Genomic DNA, 22,539 nt, shown 5'->3' on the forward strand with positions numbered 1-22,539 from the left:
TGTAGGAAACAGCAAAACGCATAAGACTCAATTTTATTTGCTGAAAAACAAATTTATAGAATTGCATAATATTTACTGGAAGTGTTGGAAGGGGGCAATGGAAAATGTAAGGATTATTATAAGGATACCAGCAAGCATGCATCTATGTAGTCACCAGAAGTCAACCTTGGCTCAATACTTTTACCTAAAAGGAAATTGTTATTAACAGATGATGCAAATGTATCAGAGTTATCTGAATTGTATACAACAAATATTATGCCTTAGCCTGCATCACCTTTTCTTAAAAAAAAAAAAAAAGCTAAGCAAACCAAATGTTAAAGTGTACCTGTTCAGAAATACTGAATCACATGGTGACACCTACAGCAGGAATTTCTATAGTATTTGTTTAAAACAGAATATGGTGAACTGAACTAGAGCTATATACAAGCACTGTTGCCAGTATCAAGCTCAATTATTTAATGAGGTTCATACTGGTGAAATGTCTGGTATATTATATCCTATAATTCCCATGTTCACAGCTTAAAAGATCAACCAGGTGTGGGATTTTATATATGTATGTTGATGAACACAATAAACCATCTAATAATTTACAGGAGATAGAAATAAATAGTTTAAATTTACTAAGTGAACAAATTGCACCTTCTACAATAAAAACTGAAATACATATTATGGAAATGTTGTTTAACTGTACAGAAAATAGCTGCTTAACGCTGTCTAACTGGCTCAGGTTAACAGAACAGATCTTATTTTGTAGCTTTAGAGAAAGAAATAACTTTGGAGATACCAGTTACTTGCTTCACAAAGTGACTATGACATCCAAATGGTAAGTAAAGATTTTCCTGTTGCAGTATGATTTCTTAGCATATAGAATAACTATCAAGTATTGTTATCTAGTCTTCCACCTTCTGCATCCTAAATTAGAAGGTTGAACTATCATTCTTCCTTTCAGGAATCAGCCCAGGGTTTTTTTCACTAGCAGCTTCCTTTGCTTGATTTTCTGCAAAAAGAAAAAAAGTGGATTTTGTTCCCCATCCAATAATTGCATCCAGTAAAAATAATTCAACATAAATGTTATTTGCCTGCAATTATTTGCATTGGGAGAAATATTTTATTCCAAACTGGCTAATTCAGTATAGGACTTTTATCTACATAAAAGAGAAAAGTCTTGTTTAGAAATGCTCAAAATTCAGAGATTGGATACTCAGTTGCCTGCCTGGTACAAGATTATGGATCAAGATTTATATGTGGGTTTATATGATAATGGAAGAAGTCCAGTACAAGATATGTGAATTAGGCTGCCTAGTTTTAAAAGATTTACCTATGGGGTACAGAAAAAATCTTAACAAAATAAAAAACCAGTAGATTATGATCACAAGGAAGAATAGAATAATATTACTCGGAATTTTAAAGAAGGGATACTGATTTTTAAAAAAAACCCACATAGGAACAGAATCTTGCAATGAACAGGTGCCAAAAGATATAATAGGCCCTTTATATAAAGGTAGGAAGGATGGCATGCTCCTTGGCATTTGAATGGTTGGCATAGAAACCTCCTGATAGTCATGATAATGACATGCCAGCAAATATGATATTGCATAATACAGTTTGCATAAACATTCAAACAAGCACAATATGAACTATAACATTTCCATTTGAGCTTCCTGAATGATACTCGTTCCTTGAAAAGCTCTGATTGAACAAAGAAGAGTTCACCTTCATCTGCAACAGAAATATCCATGGTGTTTGCTGGTTTCTCCAACTTAATGGCAGCTGCATCCCCTGGAAGATTATGAACTGCGTTTCTCCGACCAGTCCGATCACAGCTGATGAAGTCAGCATAGGCAGGCTCAGTCTCCATCATCTCACCAACATTGTATGTGGCAGAATCCCTAGGTAGCAGATATGTATAGTACAATAATAAATTATTATTAATGGGCATAGGAGACCTTCTTATTAAAATATATTGATCGCATAAAGCTATGTCGGTAGTCATAAGATATGACTGATATAAAAAATGAAATATAAGTTTTATGGAAGGGGGGAATCTTGCTGCAAGGAAAAAGATTAGATTGTTTGGCTAAGGTCAGCATTAAATCCTACATTCCTATCTTTTTCTTTATCCTATGTTTGTTTATTAGCTTACTGTGTTTTCCCGAAAATATGACAGGGTCTTATTTTCTTTTTTACTTACAAAATATGGCCTTGGGCTTATTATAGGGGAAGGCTTATTGTTTTGCGATTGCCGGACGGCTGATCCCTTGCGAACTGGCTCCCGAAGAGCCGGGCACAGCTCAGGGGTGAAGCAGCCATGAGATGACCAAGCTCACGAGCAACCGCCCAGCAAACCCCCTCTCCAGCCGGGCAGAGCGCCATTCACTGACCTAGGGGGTATCCCTAAGGCACCAAGCCACGTGGCGCTCTGCCTGCCCCCCAGCTCCCGGGGCTTGGCACATTAGGGATTCCCCCTAGGTCAGTGCATGGAGGTCTGCCCGGCTGGAGAAGGGGGTTGCACGAGCGCCTGTTCTGCCCCAGCAGGCATGCCTCCTAGCCTCAACATGTCCGGGCTCAGCTCTCCCTGCAGCAGCAGCCACCGCTGCCACGCTCTGAGCATAACATCTTCTCCAGTTCCAAACTCCAAAACTCGGCTGCTGAGTCTTCCAGCAGCAGCCCCTATAGGAGTGCGCTCTATGGTTGTGGGCTGGCTGCTGGAACTCTCTGTCCGGAAGACAGTTACAGAATCCTCCAGCAGCCAGCCCACAACCATAGAGCACACTCCTAGAGAGGCCGCTACTGGAAGACTCAGCAGCCAAGTTTTGGAGGTTGGAACCGGAGAAGACGTTATGCTCGGAGTGCAGCAGTGGCGGCTGCCGCTGCAGGGAGAACTAGGCCTGGAAATGTTGAGGCTAGGAGGCATGCCTGCTGCAGGCGGTACAGGCGCTCACGCAACCCCCTTCTCCAGCAGCGGCAGACCTCCATTCACTGACCTAGGGGGTATCTCTAATGTGCCAAGCCACAGGAGCTGGTGAGCGGGCAGAGCGCTACGTGGCTTGGCGCCTTAGGGATAACCCCTAGGTCAGTGAATGGTGCTCTGCCCGGCTGGAGAGGGGGTTTGCAGGGCAGTTGCTCGAGAGCTTGGTCACCTCATGGCTGCTTCACCGCTGAGGCTGTGCCCGGCTCTTCGGGAGCCAGTTCGCAAGGGATCAGCCACCTGGCAACTCCCCCCTCTAGCCAGGCAGAACGCCACTCCCCAACCTAGTGGTATCCCGAAGGCGGCAAGCAATGTGAGCGACTTTCTCCCCCCCGCCCCCGGCTCCTGCGACTTGGTGCCTTCAGAATACCACTCTGTCGGTGAGCGGTGCTCTGCCTGGCCGGAGGGGGGGGTTGTCCAGGGGGTTTATTTTCAGGGGTGGGCTTATATTTTTGCCCATGCGAAAAATGTGGCAAGGCTTTAGTTTCAGGACAGGTTGTATTTTCGGGGAAACACGGTACTAAGATGATACTGTGTTAGACCATTATAAGTGACAGCACCCTATCATGTCAGTAAATTTCCAAAATTAAAATTTGTCATGAAGAACTGAAATATTAAAATATTTTGCAACTGTCTTAGGACCCAATTAAATTAAGATCAGCCGACCAAACATTTACATTCTATTACTGAGGCAAGTACAAGTACTGTGAAATGGTTTGTTGGATTCTTCAGATGTTACCAATAATCATTAGAAAGAGCTATTACAATGCATTCTCTTTTACAATCACAGATTTATATACTGGCTTTCAGTGAAGCGAAATGTGTTAGGAACTATAGTTTCTCAGAAATAGTAGTAGAGAATGTCAATACATGACCTCTTACAATGCGCCATGGAAAATGTAAAGCAAAGTTTCTATTTAACCTTTGGAAAAGCTGAGAAGGAAAGTCACCAAGACTGAACCCAAAGTATTATACTACAATGTAAAATGAAAGCTTAGTCAACAACTACTAGAAGTAAGTTTCATTTCTGGAGTTGCAATAAAATGTAATTCCCCTAGCTGTATTGTTTTGAGTTTCTGGGGAAACTATTCATGGAGGCAGACAATGGGAAATTATTATTTCTAAAGCAGAACATAAATCATTCAAACAACCATTCAGAACCAAACAAACTTCATTTTTAATATATGCACAGAAGAAAAATACATTCATAAAAATCTTGGAGTTCTAGTGGACAACCATTTAAATATGAGCCAGCAGTGTGCAGCACCTGCCAAAAAAGCCAACACAGTTCTAGGCTGCATCAACAGAGGGATAGAATCAAGATCACGTGAAGTGTTAATACCACTTTATAATGCCTTGGTAAGGCCACACTTGGAATACTGCATTCAGTTTTAGTCTCCACAATGTAAAAAAGGATGTGGAGACTCTAGAAAGAGTGCAGAGAAGAGCAACAAAGATGATTAGGGGTCTGGAGACTAAAACATATGAAGAACAGTTGCAGAACTGGGTATGTCTAGTTTAATGAAAAGAAGGACTAGGGGAGACATGATAGCAGTGTTCCAATATCTCCGAGGTTGCCACAAAGAAGAGGGAGTCAAACTATTTTCCAAGGCACCTGAAGGTAGAACAAGAAGCAATGGGTGGAAACTAATCAAGGAGAGAAGCAACTTAGAACTGAGGAGAAACTTCCTGACAGTTAGAACAATTAATCAGTGGAACAGCTTGCCTCCAGAAGTTGTGAATGCCCCAACACTGGAAATCTTTAAGAAGATGTTGGATAGCCATTTGTCTGAAACGGTATAGGGTTTCCTGCCTAGGCAGGGGGTTGGACTAGAAGACCTCCAAGGTCCCTTCCAACTCTGGTATTGTATGTAATCTGAAAAGCAGCTTATACTAATATCCTGGTTTTACTCAGCTATACTATTTCTAAAGGTGGAATGGATATATATGCAGCTCTCTCCATGCCCTCAAACAATTCAAATAGGGTGCTCACACATTATAGAATTCAAAGGCTTTCACAATGTTTTTTCCCTTGGGAAACAGTATAATACAGATGATCATTCTTAGCAAAGAAGAAAAGAAAATAGTTCAGGAAAAGAAATAAAGAATGTCTTGCCCTAGAAACACCAGTTACGCATCAAAAGGAAGTGAACAGGACAGAATGCAACGAAATATTCTGGAAACTAAATGATTCATACCTACAATTCACAAAAATAATGAGTCCACAGGAGAAGAAAGTATTTGCCTTTAGACTGAAGGTAAACTACAGACCTCCAAATAAGGAATGCAAATGATTTACCGAACTCAAAATGGAGTAGGATAAAAGCTACAAATAATAGCAAAACCAAAGATTCAAAGTTGTTACTACATACAAATGCATTTAATTTTTTAAAAAGCATGTATTCATGTGCACTCTTAGTCAATTCAGATTTTGAATTTATATTATTATTCTTGATCACATTTTTAAATCAATTGCAGAGAAGAGAAACAGGCTGATGAAACTGATAAGCCGCCTCCAACTTTCTTCTCGAGGTAGTATAAATGTAGTATTAAAAGGTTAATGTGTGTTTATCTATTGATAAACATTTAACTCTTAATATAAATATATTTATATTAAGAGTTAAAAGTTTATCAATAGTTTCAAAAAATATTAAAATATGTGATAATGCTAGTTTATGTGACAAAGTGCTACTGATACTTGAAAGACAAGAAACTAATGGCATCTTAAAGACTAATGCATTTCTTTTGGTAGACGATATTGTTTGGAACAGCATTTTTATCAGTTGGATAGAACTTTGTTACTTCTTAAATGTGAACTTTTTAAGAGGATAACTGTTGGTCTCAACTTTGAAATCTTGGTTTAGATTTTAAAATTGTGGTTAGATTTGGTATGTGTTTGGCCAGCAGAGGGCAGACTTGGATTACTGTTTCCTCCCTCCTCCCCCCAGTACTATAACATATGTGGAGTGTTGACTCAATCTCAATGTCTCATAAAACAGTTTTGATTACTCTTGAGTCGGAATAAATGAGTTGGTTGAATTGCATGGAACTGTTTTGAAAATAGATTCCCATATGAAATGGTTATATTTTTGTTTTCAAGCAGAAATACTCAATTGGTATACATAGGGCTTGGTAATGTCAGAAGCAGAGAAGGAAGAAAATCTACATATGTAGTGCCATGTGGATGAAGACTTTTTCTCCAGAAGCTTGATATAATAAACAAAATTGGTATAAAGAAAGTAGGTCCCAGAAAATGATTATAAATTGTTGCACCCAAATCTTCAGCCAAGCAAGATTCTCAGAAGGTATCTGAAGAAAATAGTTAATAATATTAACTAAATAATTAAGTTTTGATTAATTTTACAGTTATTTTTTGGCTCAATTTGACAACGTAACAAAATGAAAATCATCATCTGAAAATCTTACAGGAAAGATGCACCTTATACCAATTGGTTTGCAATATGAAATGAATTCATACTCATTTCCAAAATCATCTTCTTCCTCCTCTTCCCCTCCTCCTCCTCCTCCTCCTCCTCCTCCTCCTCCTCCTCCTCCTCCTCCTCCTCCTCCTCCTCCTCCTCCTCCTCCTCCTCCTCCTCCTCCTCCAAGTTTTGTCAATATTAATGCAAATGCTTGCAAAAAGCATATCATTTGCACTAGATGATAATCAACAAAGAAACCGTAGATAATTTTATATCACAAACCCTGACTTCACAAGTCAACATTAGCCTCATTTATCAAGAATCTTTTGATGTCCTTAAATAAAACCACTCCTGGATCAAAAAGAAGAGGCTTTGAATCAAGCATTGTAGGTGAACAACTAGTCATTCCAAAGGATTTCAATAAATTTACAGCCCTCCCCCCCCCCAAAAAAACTGCTTGTATTTAGAGACAGCATATTGTATAACAGGATCAAAGCAAATTTTAGTTGACAAGGACTATATTTTACCCATCTACCAAAAGCAATAAGAATTGGAATAATAACATAATGTGGGGATGGGTATTTTGGCCTCTTTGGCAGAGTATCAGGATAATTCTTAAAACACTGTTGTATCAAACCATCACATCTGCTTACTAAACAATCTGAATGATGACCAGAAAGCAATAACTACCAAGGCATATGGAGCAATGTAGTGGATCAAAATTGGGAAAGGTATGTGCCATGACTGTATAGTATACAGACAACTTATTAACTGATATGTAGAATGGATTATGAGAAATCCTGGATATAAAGAAATAGAAACTGAAATTAAAATTGCTAAGCAACAACTTCATATGCTTATACTACTTTGATAGATGAAATCTCTTGTTGAAGGGAAAAAATTGCAAAAATATCTACGGTACTTTACTAAATTTCCACCCAAAATCAGTGAAAAGTGTGATCATTATTTAGTGAGTTCCAGGAACAGCAAAAGTAGGACTTTGGGACTGCATGCAGTGGGTGGGTTGTCCACACCTGATTTAGAGTTATAATGCCTTTTAATATTAATATTTGTCTTAACATGGCCAACAACTATTGAAAGGCAACCTGTCCATGGATTTCTTTATTGCTTGTTTATTTTAAAGGCATTTTAACTGATCACTAGCTATCACCTTTCTTCTTGCGATGAGTTCTGTAAGATAATCCAAGCCTATTCTTTTACTGTACCTTACCTTCTGCTTTTCTGATTTTTTTGATGCTCCTCTTTTGTCTCAGTTTTGCAGTGAAGACAAACACCTTGTGCATCTAACATGTCTCCATTCATGTCAACATCGCACTTCTGACATTGTTTGAGACAGGTTTCCTTTATGTTTTCAGACATTCTAAATGTTAACTTGATCAGCTCAGCTCTTGGATTTACTGCAGCGAATGGGAATGTGGAAAATTTATATCAACTTAAAAATAAGAGTTATTTTGGTCAAAGCAGTTATATCCATTATAATAGGTAGGATCCATAATATATTATAGTTCAGCATGCTTAAGTCCACTTGCTAGACCTTAGTATAGGCAACCAAATCATAGGACTTTGAAATCTATCTTCATTTTTTTCTCCAAGAACACAACTAAAAATAATTACTCATCTAAGGAAATAGTCATAGCTGATCTGCTCCTGAGACTGAATAAAATAGTTGTGACTTTACTACTATATTCACCCTAGCAGGAACTGAGTTAATACTGTCTTCTTGAACTACTCACATTTTTGTGCCACTGTAACAACACTTTAACATTGGCTGGGTGATGCTAAAAGACTCTTTAAGACACCTCCCTAGAAATACATTTTTCTTCTGCTCTGCCCTCAAAAATTTAAGTCATAGTTTTAAACACCCTTTTTCAAAAGCATTAAAATTGTCACGTGTGGAGTTAGGTCTCTTCCTCTGTGTATGTGTGAGTTTTTCTATACCAGCTTGCCTTGTTTATTAAAATAAGCTACTTTTCTTTTACTAGTCATCTATCTGATAAATAAAATACAATAGTTTAGGAGAGCATTAGTAATTCAAAACAAATTGCAGCAGCAAAATGTATAAAGGGCAGGACACATGCAATGCATCCCACCTTATTATCCATAGGGGCTTAAGACAAGGTCCTCTCCCAACTGTAGATTTAATTCATGAACTCAAGAGGGGTTTAAACCTCAATAATTATTGCAGCAACCCACATCAAGATAATTTTCCTGAGATGTGATAAAAATAAGGACCAAACAAGTACACAAAAAACAAGTGTTTTCCCAGATTGCGGCTGTTAGCAAATGCAGCAATGGTGACACAGATATACATATAAATGAAAAACGGTCATTTCATTCGAAATTCTCCTGGCTATTTTCTCTAGCAGGGCATATTATTCTTACAGCCTCTGCTTTGTAGTGCTCCTTGTCAACGTGTCCCATCTGTTCCTGGCTTATTTTTCTACCCTTACCTGGTGACCTGACTACTGTAGGATCTGGTATCAGTCTGAGGCTCTGCTCTTTCCAGAGCCCCCACTATAGAATAAAGGGAGCGCCATGGCAACCAAAGGCTTATGTCCAAAGGAGGAAAGCCAGCCAGGCCTCAGGTTAGGCCTTGTGCTGGCTTCAGGGCAAAACCGCCTTCCTTATCCACCTAGCCCTGTTGATCCCACTTCAGACATAGAGAGTGGAAGACTTGTACCTGTTTCTCTGTGTAGCATCCCATTCAAATGCCCTGGCAGTTAGGCTCCAACAACTCCAATGGTCAGGCCACCTGAAGTTCACACATGACTCTTGAAGTTTTGGGGGTTGGAACAGAGTCATTTTCAATTTTGACTTTGTAAAACGCAGGACTTGGATATTGCCTTGGGTTTTAGGGGTGCCAAAACAGCAATGCTGTACGGATAAAGAGAGCTCTTCTCAGACTGTGCGATCTCCCTATTTGTTTCAGTTTGGCTTGATTCATATTTTCTTCTTTTGACCAATGATTCACAACTGGACAACAATGTCATTAGAACAAGAGGGTTACACACATTGCACAGAAGGGGACTTTAATAAACACTTAAAAAGTTGCACACTAGCTATTTCTAATTTAAACTTATTTAGAAGTAACATTCTTCTCTTCATTCGGCTAAACATACCAAATTCCCTTAGCTATTCATCACATGATTTAGCTCCAGACTCCTTACTTAGTCTCCAGACTAACACATTTGTAACTTTCGAAAAAAGTATCTGAGTTGTATTGTGGTTAGATTTCAATTATACACTATTCTTCCCAAAAGGAAATGTGTCACCTAAGAGATAGTAAGATGAAATAGATTTGCATATCATTTGCATATGCTTATTTGCATATGCATCTCAGAAATACCAGCCTCTGACCCATAGATTTGCAGACCTCTACTGAAGTCTACAGTCTAATGGAAGAACATATACAGTATTTTGTATGCAGAAAATTCTCACTGAAATCCCCAAAATTTAGTTTAAAAAGTTCTGAGCAGGCATCAATTAACTAAGTATAAGACAGCTTATACGACTAGGAAACATGACCATTCATAATTGACCCACTTCTGCTGCTTGGAGTAACTCATGATAGGACCTCCCAAGCTTGGTATTCCACTTACCCACTTTCTCTAAGGTGGCTTGGAACTTTGTCATTTCACCCTTAAAATTGGCACCATCCAGGCTAAATTTCATCCAAGGCTTTTGATACTTTACCCCCATCCCCCCCTTTAAAACCAAAAATGGCCCCAACATGTTGCCTTTGCACATTACTGTGATAGCAGGATGTCACCAACTATACCAGTGATGGCGAACCTTTTTGGCACTAAGTGCCCAAACCGGAATGCTCATGCATGCATATGCATGGGCGCACGCTGGAGCACCGGCAACCCAAAAACCAGCATGCCGGCCAGTTAGTCTTCGGGTTTCCAGCACGCCCATGTGCGCCGGCCAACTGGTCTTTGCGCACACTGGAGCATTGGAAACCTGAACACTAGCTGGCCAGCATGTGCATGCCTGTTTTTTGGCTGTTTTTGGTTGTTTTCCAGGTTATTTTTCAGGCCGTTTTCAGAATGGTTTTCTGGGCAAAAATGGCACGGAAATGAGCCCCCAAACCCCCCAAAAGGCCCGGAAAACAGTGCCCACGAAGACCAGCTGTCCGGCGCGCATATGTGCACCAGAAACCAGAAGAGCAGCTGGTGACGGTGCACATGCCCACAGAGTGGGCTCTGTGTGCCACCTCTGGCATTACCACCACCCGTGCCAGAGGTTCGCCATCACAGAACTATATTATCTCTGGCTTCTAGGAGAAGAACAACATCAAATGCTCACCTCTACACTACAATGAATCATGTCACTTTCGCTTTCATTCTCTCTTGCATCTCAGTATTGCTATTTTCTGTCTCAGACAAATGCTGTTGTTCCCCTTCATGACATTATCCAGGTTTTAGAAACCACATTATTGAACCCTGGCAGATTTTGGACCTCTCCGCTATATCCCCATGATTCCCTTCAAAGAGATCTAGAACAGTCTCACATTAAATTCCCAAACTAAACTAAGAGGTTTCATCTTGTAAATAAGGAAGGGAATGAATCTCTTCTCCCCTATCCTTGACCTGTGAGAAAATGAATTTCACTTTGTCTGTAGGAAACAGAAAAGTAGGAAAATCCCTTCACTCTGCAGTTCTCCAGCTCTTAGTAAACAGAAATAAAACAGCACCCATGAGGGCATCACTATGGAAAGAGATTTTGCCAAATGGCAGCACAGAGATTTTTATTCTCTGAAGACATGATTGTTTTTATTCCTTTATCATCTTGATTAAAAAAAATATATAAGCCAGCAATCTTTTTCTTAGTTGTCACTGAAAGAACTGAACAATTCTAGTTTTGCAATACATTGGTAGAAAGCTGATAAAATTTTTTACAGACATATTGCTTTATTTGGCAAGAATGCAAAATATATACTAATCTAGCTAGGTTATATTCAGGCAATTTACTCCAGTCTTGACATCACATGGTAAAGTATTCATAAAGCAAAGAATTAATTTTCTATTAATTGTCTATGTACAGAACTTACAGAATGTGGACTCCATTATAATGTACCCAGTGGAAAATTGCCCTTAACCCGTAAGATGGCCAACTCCTTGAAATAAAATTAATTTTATTTTTATATAGCACAGCCCACAAATGTCTAATATCAATACTGCATAGTTCTGAGAAATTCTTTGAGCAAAGGGGAAAAGAATATTGTAAGCGAGATGGGCATCATATAAATTTTATAAATTAATAAATAAAATAAGCATAATAAAAATTCCTTAAGGCATTTGGTTCTTAGCAAATTCTTCATCTAGATTTTTTAGACCAATCATCTGTGACTCCAAATGCTAAAATAGAATGAGATTTGAATCAGAAGTTGTATCTTCAATAGAAAGTTTCAAATTCTAAACAATTAATGAATCATAATTAATTGATAATATACAGTTACTAAACTCTAGATTGTACAGGGTTTCTTAATTTATTTTCTGAACTTCTCGGTATGAATGAAACTGAAACAATTTTTCTATTTGAACTAGCACTGTCAGTGTGACCTAAAGTAAACATCTTTTCAACATAGTTTAGACTTTGCCAAACTGATCAAATCTGTTCTCCATAGCGCTGCTTGGAGAGTCCAAGGAAGGGTTAACACAGCCTGTTTGCCCATGGACTGAGTAGATTTTTCCCCTCTGGCCACGCCTCCTTTGCCTCTTCTGGCTCAGTTTTAAAAACTCAGTCCGCCCGATAGGACGAGTTTTGGGGAACTCTCAGCTTTGAGCAAACAGACTGGGTTCTCCAATAGTATTTTTAGAGTATTTTATGTGTTAATATTAAGTTGTTATTAGGATTTTTCCCCAGATTTTATTATTTTGACATTTTATTTTCCTTTTTTTCTATTTTTTACCAAGAAGAAGATTTCCAAAAGTAAGGCTGAGGCAGCGATCGGTTCCACAGCTGCTTAGTCGCAGCTGGGGGAACAAGCGAGGCCGCTTGTCCGGTGTCTGCTGGCGAGCGCAGGGAAGGACGGCAATCCCCATGCTTCCCTGGTCGCTTTGGAGAGGAGGCTTTTAAAAAAGCCCTTGCTTCTCCAAACGGCGTCTTTTGCCGATCGGGAGAGCGGCGGCCATTTTGAAAAGCGCTGCTTTGGCGCGCTTTTCGGCTGCAGCCAATAGGAAGCGCCTGGACCTTAAGTGAGGCTTTTGGCGCGCAGAAGAGCCGGCGGCCATTTTTTTGGAGCATTTTACCCACCGGAAAGCAGCAGCAAGCAGCAGAGCCTCTCCGCCTCAATCAGACAGCCGCGGAGGATTGCGAGGGCTTGCCTGGGTCTCCAGCAAGCCTGAAGTTCCCCAGCCACCTAAGGGGAAGCGGCAAGGAGTGTCCTGGTGCCTGATCCAGCCTCCCATCTGAGTCTGCAGACGCTTCTGGAGCCGTCGGGCCAGCGTCCACTGCCCTTCCCTCAGCAGCGACCTCTTCGACTCAAGATCAACCAAGGATGGCTGATGAAGGTTTGGAGCGAAGGGAGGAGCTGGCAGGGCCATCTGCAAAGCGCAGTAGGCCAGATCCCTCAGGCCAAGGGAGAAAGGGAAACAAGGGCGCTGGGGGGAAAGCTTCCCACTCTTCAGCTGGGAGCAAGGCCCCCAAAAGTCAAGGGGACAAGGGGCAGGACTCCCTAAAGGACAAGTCTGCTAGGCCCCAGGTTCCCTCTGCACCCTTACCAAGTGAGGCTGGGCCAGTTCCTTCCCCACCCATTCAGAGGGAGATAGAGCAGGGGGAGGAAATGGGGGATAGATCTCCATCCTTCTGTGATAGGGATTCCATGTCAGGATCCCCTGCAGCCTCTCTGGGTTACCCAGGTTCTCCTAGCTCTTCAGTCAGGGAGGATATCCCCTCCTTTCAATGTTGTTTTCATGCAGAGGATCAGAGAGATCCTCCTAGGGGTGCCAGGGGACAGGCCTATGACCAATCCAGGCCTGTAGAGGACAAGGGCCCAGCTATGTCAGCAGAAATGAGGGATCTCATTACGCAGGCTATTTCCCAGGGTGTGGTAGAGGCCATGAGGCTACAGGAAGGCAGGGGTGGCAAGGCCTCTAGGCCTGTTCGCCCCCTGGGGGAAAAGAGGGCCAGAGTCCTCGATTCCCCGGGCACTTCTATCACCACAGAGGTGTCTACGTGGGAGGAGGAGACTGCTGAGGAATTTGCTCTCTCGGAGGATGAGGATATGCCTCCAGACAAGCCCTCCTTCACTGGTCTCTTTAAGCCATCCTTATTCAAGGCCATTTTACACAAGGCCAGAGCCTCTACTGAGCTTGGTGCCAAACCTAAGGACAAGGAAGTCCCCTCTACTTCCCAAGACCTCATGGCAGGGCTGTTCAGCGAAACAACCCCTGACCCAGAACTGATACCAGTCCCTGACATGTTCATGGAAGTTATCCAACGCCAATGGGCGCAGCCAGGTACCCTGGCCAACCCCAGTGGCGCAGACAAATCACTGTACCCCTTAGAACCTAGGCTGGAGGATGTATTGAAACCTCCAGAAGTGGATGCCCCTGTGGTCTCTCTGACCTCTAATTCTAATCTCCCGGCCGAGTTATTAGAAGGGTTAAAGGCAGAGGATAAGAGGGCAGAAAAGGCTTGTCTTAAAACGCACCAGGCGGCTGCCTGGGCGATCAAAACCTCCACTTCTGCCTCGTTCTTTACGAGGGCATCCCTATTATGGCTGCGCCAACTCAGATCTCAGCCCCCATTTGAAGCATCTCGTTGGCGACATGATCTTAACAAGATCATTACGGCTGTGGAATATGCCTCTGATGCATCCCTGCATGCAGCGAAATTCGCCTCCAGGGCACTAGCGTCTAACATCACTTCTCGCTGCCTGCTTTGGCTCCGGCACTGGCAGGCGGACATGAAGGCGAAGTGGAAGCTGGCTGCAGCTCCATTCAAAGGGGTCAACCTCTTTGGGGATTCCCTAGAGAAATTCCTAATTGAGACTAAGGATAAGAGGAAGATTCTCCCTTCCACCTTCAGGAAGCATGACAGGAAAGGTCAGGGCTCGTTCAGGAAACAGGCCTTTCGGGCACAGGAAGGTGCCCAGGCCTCCACCTCTTCCTATTCCTCCCAGAGACAGTTTAACCAGTCCTCTGACAGGTCCCAGGAACGAAACAACTTTTCTTCCAGGGGCAGACAATCCAATCAAGGGTCCTTTCGGAAGCCCTTTCGTGGGGGCTCCCACAACCGTCAGTTTAGACGTGGGAAGTGACCGTCTGGGGTCTCCTCCCATCGGGGGCCGCCTGCAATTCTATGCAGACCGTTGGGAGGAAACAACCTCGGACAAGTGGGTCTTAAACACCATCAGGAGGGGTCTTACCTTGGAGTTTCTATCCTTCCCTCCACGAACCTTTGTTCGCTGCCCACTATCCAAGAACCCTGTAAAGAGGGCTCTCATGCAGGCAGAAATAGATCATCTTCTGCAGTTCAACGCAATAGAGTCAGTTCCTCCAGAACAGGAAGGAAGGGGGTTCTACTCCATTCTCTTCCTGGTCCCCAAGAGTTCAGGGGGGTGGAGGGCCATTTTAGATCTGAAGCGCCTAAACAGACATCTGGCCTACAAGCGCTTCAAAATGCAGTCTCTTCAGTCGATCCTAAGCTGCATGCGACAAGGGGATCTGCTCACCTCCATCGATCTCAAGGAGGCGTATCTGCATGTGCCCATCCATCCCGCACACAGGAAGTTCCTGCGCTTGTGTTACAACGGAAAGCACTTCCAATACAGGGCGCTTCCGTTCGGACTTTCTTCTGCACCCAGAACATTCACAAAGCTTCTTGCAGCTGTGGCGGCCCACCTGCGCAAGCTTCCAGTCCGCCTGGAGTGCTATCTGGACGACATCATCATCCACTCAAGGACTCATCAGCAAGCGGTGAGAGATGTAAACATCACAGTACACACCTTACAGGACCACGGTTTTTCCGTAAACGTGGAAAAAAGCAACTTGACTCCTGCCACACGCATACAACACCTGGGAGCCATAATAGACTCAGTATCTTGCCAGGTGTCCCTGTCTCCGGAAAGAATCCGCAACCTCAGGAGCAGAATCCGGTTGTGTCGCAGGAACAGGTCCTGGCAGGTAGTGCAGCTATCCCAACTTTTAGGGATCATGATTTCTTGCCTCAACATAGTTCCCTGGGCACGGCTTCATGCAAGGGAACTGCAATGGTTCTTGCTTCCTATGCAAAGAGCAAAGATCAGCAACTCCACCAGGAAAGTTCACATCCCACCAAGAGTGACTCGGTCTCTGAGTTGGTGGCAGTCTCGAGCAGTGGAGAAGGGTTGCCTATTCAGAGAACCCGACAGGATCGTGGTAACGACCGACGCCAGTCTCTACGGTTGGGGGGCGCATTGCCAAGGTCAGTTGGCGCAAGGCAGGTGGTCCAGCGCGGAGGCAGCCCGGAGCATCAATTGGCTAGAACTCAGGGCGGCCCGGCTTGCGCTGAGGAGATTTGCAGAACAGCTGAAGGGGCACCACGTTCTGCTACTGACCGACAATGTGGCCACAAAGGCTCACGTGAACCGGCAAGGAGGGACCCACTCCAAAAAACTCATGTCAGAGGCGGAGGCCATAGGACGATGGGCAGAGATCCACTTAGCGTCGCTGAGGGCGGATCACATCTCCGGAACCAGCAACGTGAGTGCGGATTGGTTGAGCCGTCAGACCATCGACAACTCGGAGTGGCAACTTCATCCGGACCTGTTCGCACAGGTGGTAAGGAGGTTCGGTCTCCCACAGGTCGACCTGTTTGCCACGGCGGCAAACACACAGCTCCAGCGGTTCTTCTCCCGCTACAAGTCAACACAAGCGGAGGGGACGGATGCCCTGAGGTCCAAATGGCCTCCAGGTCTTCTTTACGCGTTTCCGCCCCTCCCTCTGATCCCGCAGGTGATCTACAAGCTGCTGAAGGAGGGGGCGGAGCTCATTCTGGTGGCTCCACATTGGCCCAGGAGATCCTGGTTCACGGACCTGATCGATCTGTCTGTGGAACAACCGTGGAAAATTCCTCCAGACCAGGTATCCTTGCGTCAGGGGGCCATCAACCATCCAGAGCCCCAATGGTTGCAGTTAGCTGTCTGGCACTTGAGGGGCAGCTTCTGAAAGACCAGAGCCTCTCAGACAACGTCATTAAAACTATCGAAGCTTCCAGACGTCCGGCCACTACTCGCATTTACGACGCGACTTGGGCTGCCTTTTCTTCCTGGTGCAACCAACGGGACATTGACAGGGTGGAAGTGTCCATCCCTCAGTTGTTGGACTTCCTACAAGAGGGCTTGGACAAAGGACTGGCGCCAGCCACTCTCAGGCGCCAGGTTGCTGCATTATCCACCATCTTAGCCAGACACCAACTTCAATCCCTGAGTCACCATCCTCAGGTCAAGAGCTTTTTGAAGGGGGCCTACAACATTCGACCCCAGGTGGTGCACAGGTACCCGACCTGGAACCTACCCTTTGTCCTGCAGGCATTGACAGCGGCTCCCTTCGAACCCTTGAGGAAGGTCTCTCTTCGACATCTGACTCTTAAGACTGCCTTCCTCATAGCCATTACTTCAGCCAGAAGGGTATCTGAGATTGCGGCCTTCTCGGCCAAGGAAGAACTGTGCATCATTCACCCAGACAGGGTCATCCTACGGTTAGACCCCACCTTCATGCCGAAGGTGAATTCTCATTTTCACAGGTCTCAGGAGGTTATCCTCCCGAATTTCTGTCCCAGCCCTCAACACTCCAAGGAGTGCAGGTGGCACAAATTGGACGTGCGAAGGGCAGTCCGCATTTACCTGAAACGAACTAAGGACATCAGGCACTCCGAGGCCTTCTTTGTGTCTTTTCAGCCAGGCTCGCTGGGTCGCAAGGTGTCATCCTCAACCATAGGTCGGTGGCTGCGGGCTTGCATTAAGATGACATATGACCTTCAGGGCAAGCCGGTTCCACCTCGTGTAACGGCACACTCCACCAGAAGTGCGGCCACGACCGCGGCCTGGGCAACTCAAGCATCTATTCTGGACATTTGCAGAGCGGCCACGTGGGCGTCTCCCATGGCTTTCATTAGAAACTACAAGATCGATTCCTTTGCCTCTGCCGAAGCCTCGTTTGGACGTAGAGTATTACAGAAAGTTATTGAGGCTCCGGACAATGTCTCTTCTTCCCGCCCTGGGACACCATAGCTTGGGCATGTCCCTTCCTTGGACTCTCCAAGCAGCGCTATGGAGAATGACCGTTTTCTTACCTGAACGGTCGTTCTCATGGCGCTGCGGAGAGTCCAAGACCCACCCAGGGTAATTGTTTAGCTCTGAGATTGTATCTTTACACAGGTGTGAGCTGAGGACGTCTTCGTCGGACAAGACCTCGTTTTTAAAACTGAGCCAGAAGAGGCAAAGGAGGCGTGGCCAGAGGGGAAGAATCTACTCAGTCCATGGGCAAACAGGCTGTGTTAACCCATCCTTGGACTCTCCGCAGCGCCATGAGAACGACCGTTCAGGTAAGACAACGGTCATTCATTTCCCAAAGTTCCCAGTCCACAAGGTTAAGCCATATTTGGCAAAGATTATGGAACTTCTGCAGCATGATGGATGAACTCAATCAATTACAGAACTGATGAATGTATCTTTTGATGGCACATAATCCATCCATCTTCTAGGCTTCTAATAGGACATATTTGGAAGGACACTGATTGGGATAGGCTGTGTTGATGTGACAAATAAAGGAACTCCAGTGAACTTCAGCTCTTTCCAAATTCATGCTGTGTATCACAACTGATCCCTATCCACATTTTCTTTTCCTGTGTACCTTTTACAATAGAGAAAAGTAGCAGTTAACACCCTTTTCACATGTTGAATAAGTATGTTTTAAAACATGTGAGATTTTGTTACATATGATTCTTAGTACAAATATTATGCACTGGACTTAGCTTTGTTGCACATTACAAAGATCCAGTCATTTTTAAAAAAATCATCTATACTATAAACACCAGAATCAAGAAATATCAAAATATGTTTTGTCTTAAAGTGCATACACTTTTCTTCTGCCTTGAATTACTTCTGGTGGTCAGGTACTTATCTTTGTGAAAAAGTATGCATGTGCATATTTATGTGTATGTCTCTCATATGGATTTTCACTCTTTCCAGTTTCTTTACAAATCCTGACTGGTACTTCTGTGCCTATTTATAAAGAAAATATATTTACATTCAAGGGAAACCAGAGAAATTAAAGAGGATTGAAAAGGAAACTATTCCCCAGGACTGAAGAAGAATCAAAAGATCTTGGGGGGAAATGAGCAGACTTCATTAACACACTAATTATAAATGGTTCCAGAAATCCAAGAGAGTAAAGCGTTTTGTTTTCCACTGAAGAAAAACCTGGATTCATAGTCACCAGATAACCTATTGCCATTCAGATGCCTTGGGCTACAAGGCCTACCAGACACTGTAGCAGCGTTTGGAGATGATGACAGCTATAATCCAACACATCTGAGTAAAGCTAGGGTATAGGAAACTTCTCTAAGATGATGCCTAGGTTTCTGTCTTCTGTGGCTATAATAGGTCTTCTCTGGGATAAAGTTGACAGATTTATCTCAGCTTTAGTTCCCAATCTGTCCAAGGGGCTGTTATGTAGATAAGGGCCTTTTAATTCTTAGGGTTAAGGACTGTATGTCTATTGAGTTCAAAGTAACTCACCATACATTTAGCAGATTTTCCATGAGATTAGTCATGACTAGTTTCAGGCTATAAGGCCTGTTAAAATCAATAACCCAAGAGACATACTCCTTGGGGCCTTTTAGTAAATGTACCACCATGCAAAATCCACCATTATAGAGTTTAGTTTATGGCAGTGATGGCGAACCTTTTTCTTACTGTGTGCCAAAAGTGTGTGCGCACTCACACTCAATTCCCCCCCCCCTGTGCACATGCATGCACGACCTCTCCCCAGGCTCTGGGGGCTTTCCTGAAGCCTGGGGAGGGTGAAAATAGCTTCCTGCAGCCCTCCGGAAGGGCAAAAACTCAGTTGGCCAGCGTGCACATGTGCGCCAGAGCTGACGGCTGGCGTTCCACCAAATATGGCTTCGCGTGCCATAGGTTTGCCATCACGGGTCTATGCCCTACAATACAATACAATACAATAGTAGAGTTGGAAGGGACCTTGGAGGTCTTCTAGTCCAACCCCCTGCCTAGGCAGGAAACCCTATACCGTTCCAGACAAATGGCTATCCAACATCTTCTTAAAGACTTCCAGTGTTGGGGCATTCACAACTTCTGGAGGTAAGCTGTTCCACTGATTAATTGTTCTAACTGTCAAGAAATTTCTCCTCAGTTCTAAGTTGCTTCTCTCCTTGATTAGTTTCCACCCATTGCTTCTTGTCCTGCCTTCAGGTGCTTTGGAGAATAGCTTGACTCCCTCTTCTTTGTGGCAACCCCTGAGATATTGGAACACTGCTATCATGTCTCCCCTAGTCCTTTTTTCTCTTAAGCTAGACATACCCAGTTCCTGCAACCGTTCTTCATATGTTTTAGTCTCCAGTCCCCTAATCATCTTTGTTGCTCTTCTCTGCACTCTTTCTAGAGTCTCCACATCTTTTCTACATCGTGGCGACCAGAACTGAATGCAGTATTCCAAGTGTGGCCTTACCAAGGCATTATAAAGTGGTATTAACACTTCACATGATCTTGATTCTATCCCCCTGTTGATGCAGCTTAGAACTGTGTTGGCTTTTTTAGCAGCTGCTGCACACTGCTGGCTCATATTTAAATGGTTGTCCACTAGAACTCCAAGATCCCTCTCACAGTTACTACTATTGAGCATGGTACCACCTATACCTGTGCATTCCGTTTTTGTTGCCTAAATGTAGAACCTTACTCTTTTCACCATTGAATTTCATTTTATTAGATAGTGCCCAATGTTCAAGTTTGTCAAGATCCTTCTGTATCTTAAGCCTATCTTCTGGAGTGTTGGCTATTCCTGCCAGCTTGGTGTCATCTGCAAATTTGATGAGTTCCCCATTTATTCCCTCATCCAAATCATTGATGAAGATGTTGAAGAGTACTGGGCCTAAAACAGAGCCTTGGGGTATTCCACTGTATACTTCCCTCCATGTAGATGCAGTTCCATTGAGGACTACACATTGAGTGCGGTTGGTCAGCCAGTTACGTATCCATCTGGTGGTGATGCTATCTAACCCACATTCTTCTACTTTATCTAGTAGTAGGTTATGGTCTACCTTATCAAAAGCCTTACTGAAGTCCAAGTAAACTATATCAACGGCATTCCTCTGGTCCACTAATTTTGTCACATTATCAAAGAATGCAATAAGATTAGTCTGGCATGATCTGTTTTTGACAAATCCATGTTGACTTTTGGCTATTACTTTGTTTGCTTCAAGTAATTAAAAAAATACAAGTAAAAAATACAAAAATACAAGTGATTAATAATTTTCTATAATTTTCTATAACCCAGAAACCAAATTTTATATTTCATAAATGTACATATATTAATTGACCTATAGTATATCAACACTAAGCATTAGCCTTAGGCAAGATTGGATCTAAGCAATACTTAGATGGAAGACAGTCAATAAATGCCAGACCTGAAGACTAGAATGGAAATATAAAGACCATAGAGAAGAAGACAATAGTAAACTATTTCCATATTGGTGCAAAATAGATTATATAAATATATCTATAAAGATACCACAAGTCATTCTGTAAAGGAATATAATTTTGATATAAATTGTAATTGAAGGTTGTAAGGATTATTATCTGAGTTACAACAATGATGTCAGTCCAGATGTTTTAAAGTGCAGCTGCTAAGCAAATGCTGTATGAGCTACTGTTTGTTCCAGAAAGGATATCCTTTCATGTGGCGAACCAAGTTGAATTACTAGTTAGCATAAACTTGTGCAACAGTGTGAATAAACCCCATAATAATCTCATTCACTTTATTTATTTATTTAATGTGCACGCATCTCACTGATAAGGTGACTCAGGGAGGCTTACAAATGACAAAAGTGTGTGTGTGTGTGTGTGTGTGTACACACACACACACAATTACAATTAAAAATGCTACCTAAGAAGAAGATGGATGGCATGGGGTTGAGAGGTGGTCTTATTGTGTCAACCATCTCCAGCAAGGAATGCTGCTATCAGGGCACCAAGCCAACAGGCAAAAACAAGTTTTTAGACCGCTCTGGAAGGCCAGGAAGGTGGGAACAGATCTCACCTCCAAAAATAGAATGTTTTACAAGGTGGGGGCCACAGTGGAACAAGCTCTATTCCTCACTCACACTAGCTGAAATTCCTTAGCAGATGATTAGCAGACGATCTACAGTAAGTCCCTTCTGCTGGAATGACTGGGGCAGGCTAACCCCATTGGAGTGAGATGGTTCCTCAGATACCCTGGATCCATGACATAAAGGGCTTTAAACATAATGATCATTTTGAGTTGGACCCAGAAGCAAACTGGTAACCAATGCCTTTCAAGGTGCTCATTTCATTATGAAGGATTTATGATATAAACTGATTTAATAGACATGACCTCTCTTTTGAAGCTTTATTGCCTGCATAGAACTACAGTTCCCAGAATCTTTGAGGAACAGACATGACCCTCCCTCTCTTTTGGGGTCATTTATCATGACAACATGCTCAAAAGATGCTAAAGAATATTCATTGTGGAATATTTTGTGATTAAATGTCATCTGTTCCAACATATTCTTCCAGTAATATGTATGTTTATTTGTAAGGGCTTTTCTTAAGATGTCTTGAGATGTGAACTGCAGTGAAAATGGATTTCAGTATGCCTTGCATTCAGAAGTTTAAAATGAGTATATTCATATAAAATTGAGATGGAACAAATTTCTCACACATCCACATCGTTTTGAAAATGTATGCAGTAAAAAAAAGGTAAAGGTTAAGGCTCCCCTTGCACATATGTGCTAGTCATTCCCAACTCTAGGGGGCAGTGCTCATCTCCATTTCAAAGCCGAAGAGCCAGCGCTGTCTGAAAACGTCTCTGTAGTCATGTGGCCGGCATGACTAAACACTGAAGGCACAAGGAACGCTGTTACCTTCCCACCAAAGGTGGTTCC

At 43.0% G+C, this 22,539-nt stretch overlaps 1 protein-coding gene across 1 annotated transcript in view; it reads right to left on the bottom strand.

Annotated features, from left to right (window-relative positions):
• The window catches only part of PKIG (cAMP-dependent protein kinase inhibitor gamma), a 28,263-nt gene continuing 5,724 nt past the window's right edge, over positions 1-22,539 (bottom strand). The window contains exons 2-3 of the mRNA XM_081947013.1: positions 1,714-1,889; positions 1-997 (exon numbers count right to left, since the gene is read on the bottom strand). Coding sequence (XP_081803139.1) covers positions 918-997; positions 1,714-1,861 — 228 coding nt within the window. The 5' untranslated portion in view covers positions 1,862-1,889 and the 3' untranslated portion in view covers positions 1-917. The remainder of the gene's footprint in view (positions 998-1,713; positions 1,890-22,539) is intronic.

The sequence above is a fragment of the Natrix helvetica genome (genome assembly GCF_964273705.1).
Source record: "Natrix helvetica genome assembly, chromosome: 3".
NCBI classification, from domain to species: Eukaryota; Metazoa; Chordata; class Lepidosauria; order Squamata; family Natricidae; genus Natrix; species Natrix helvetica.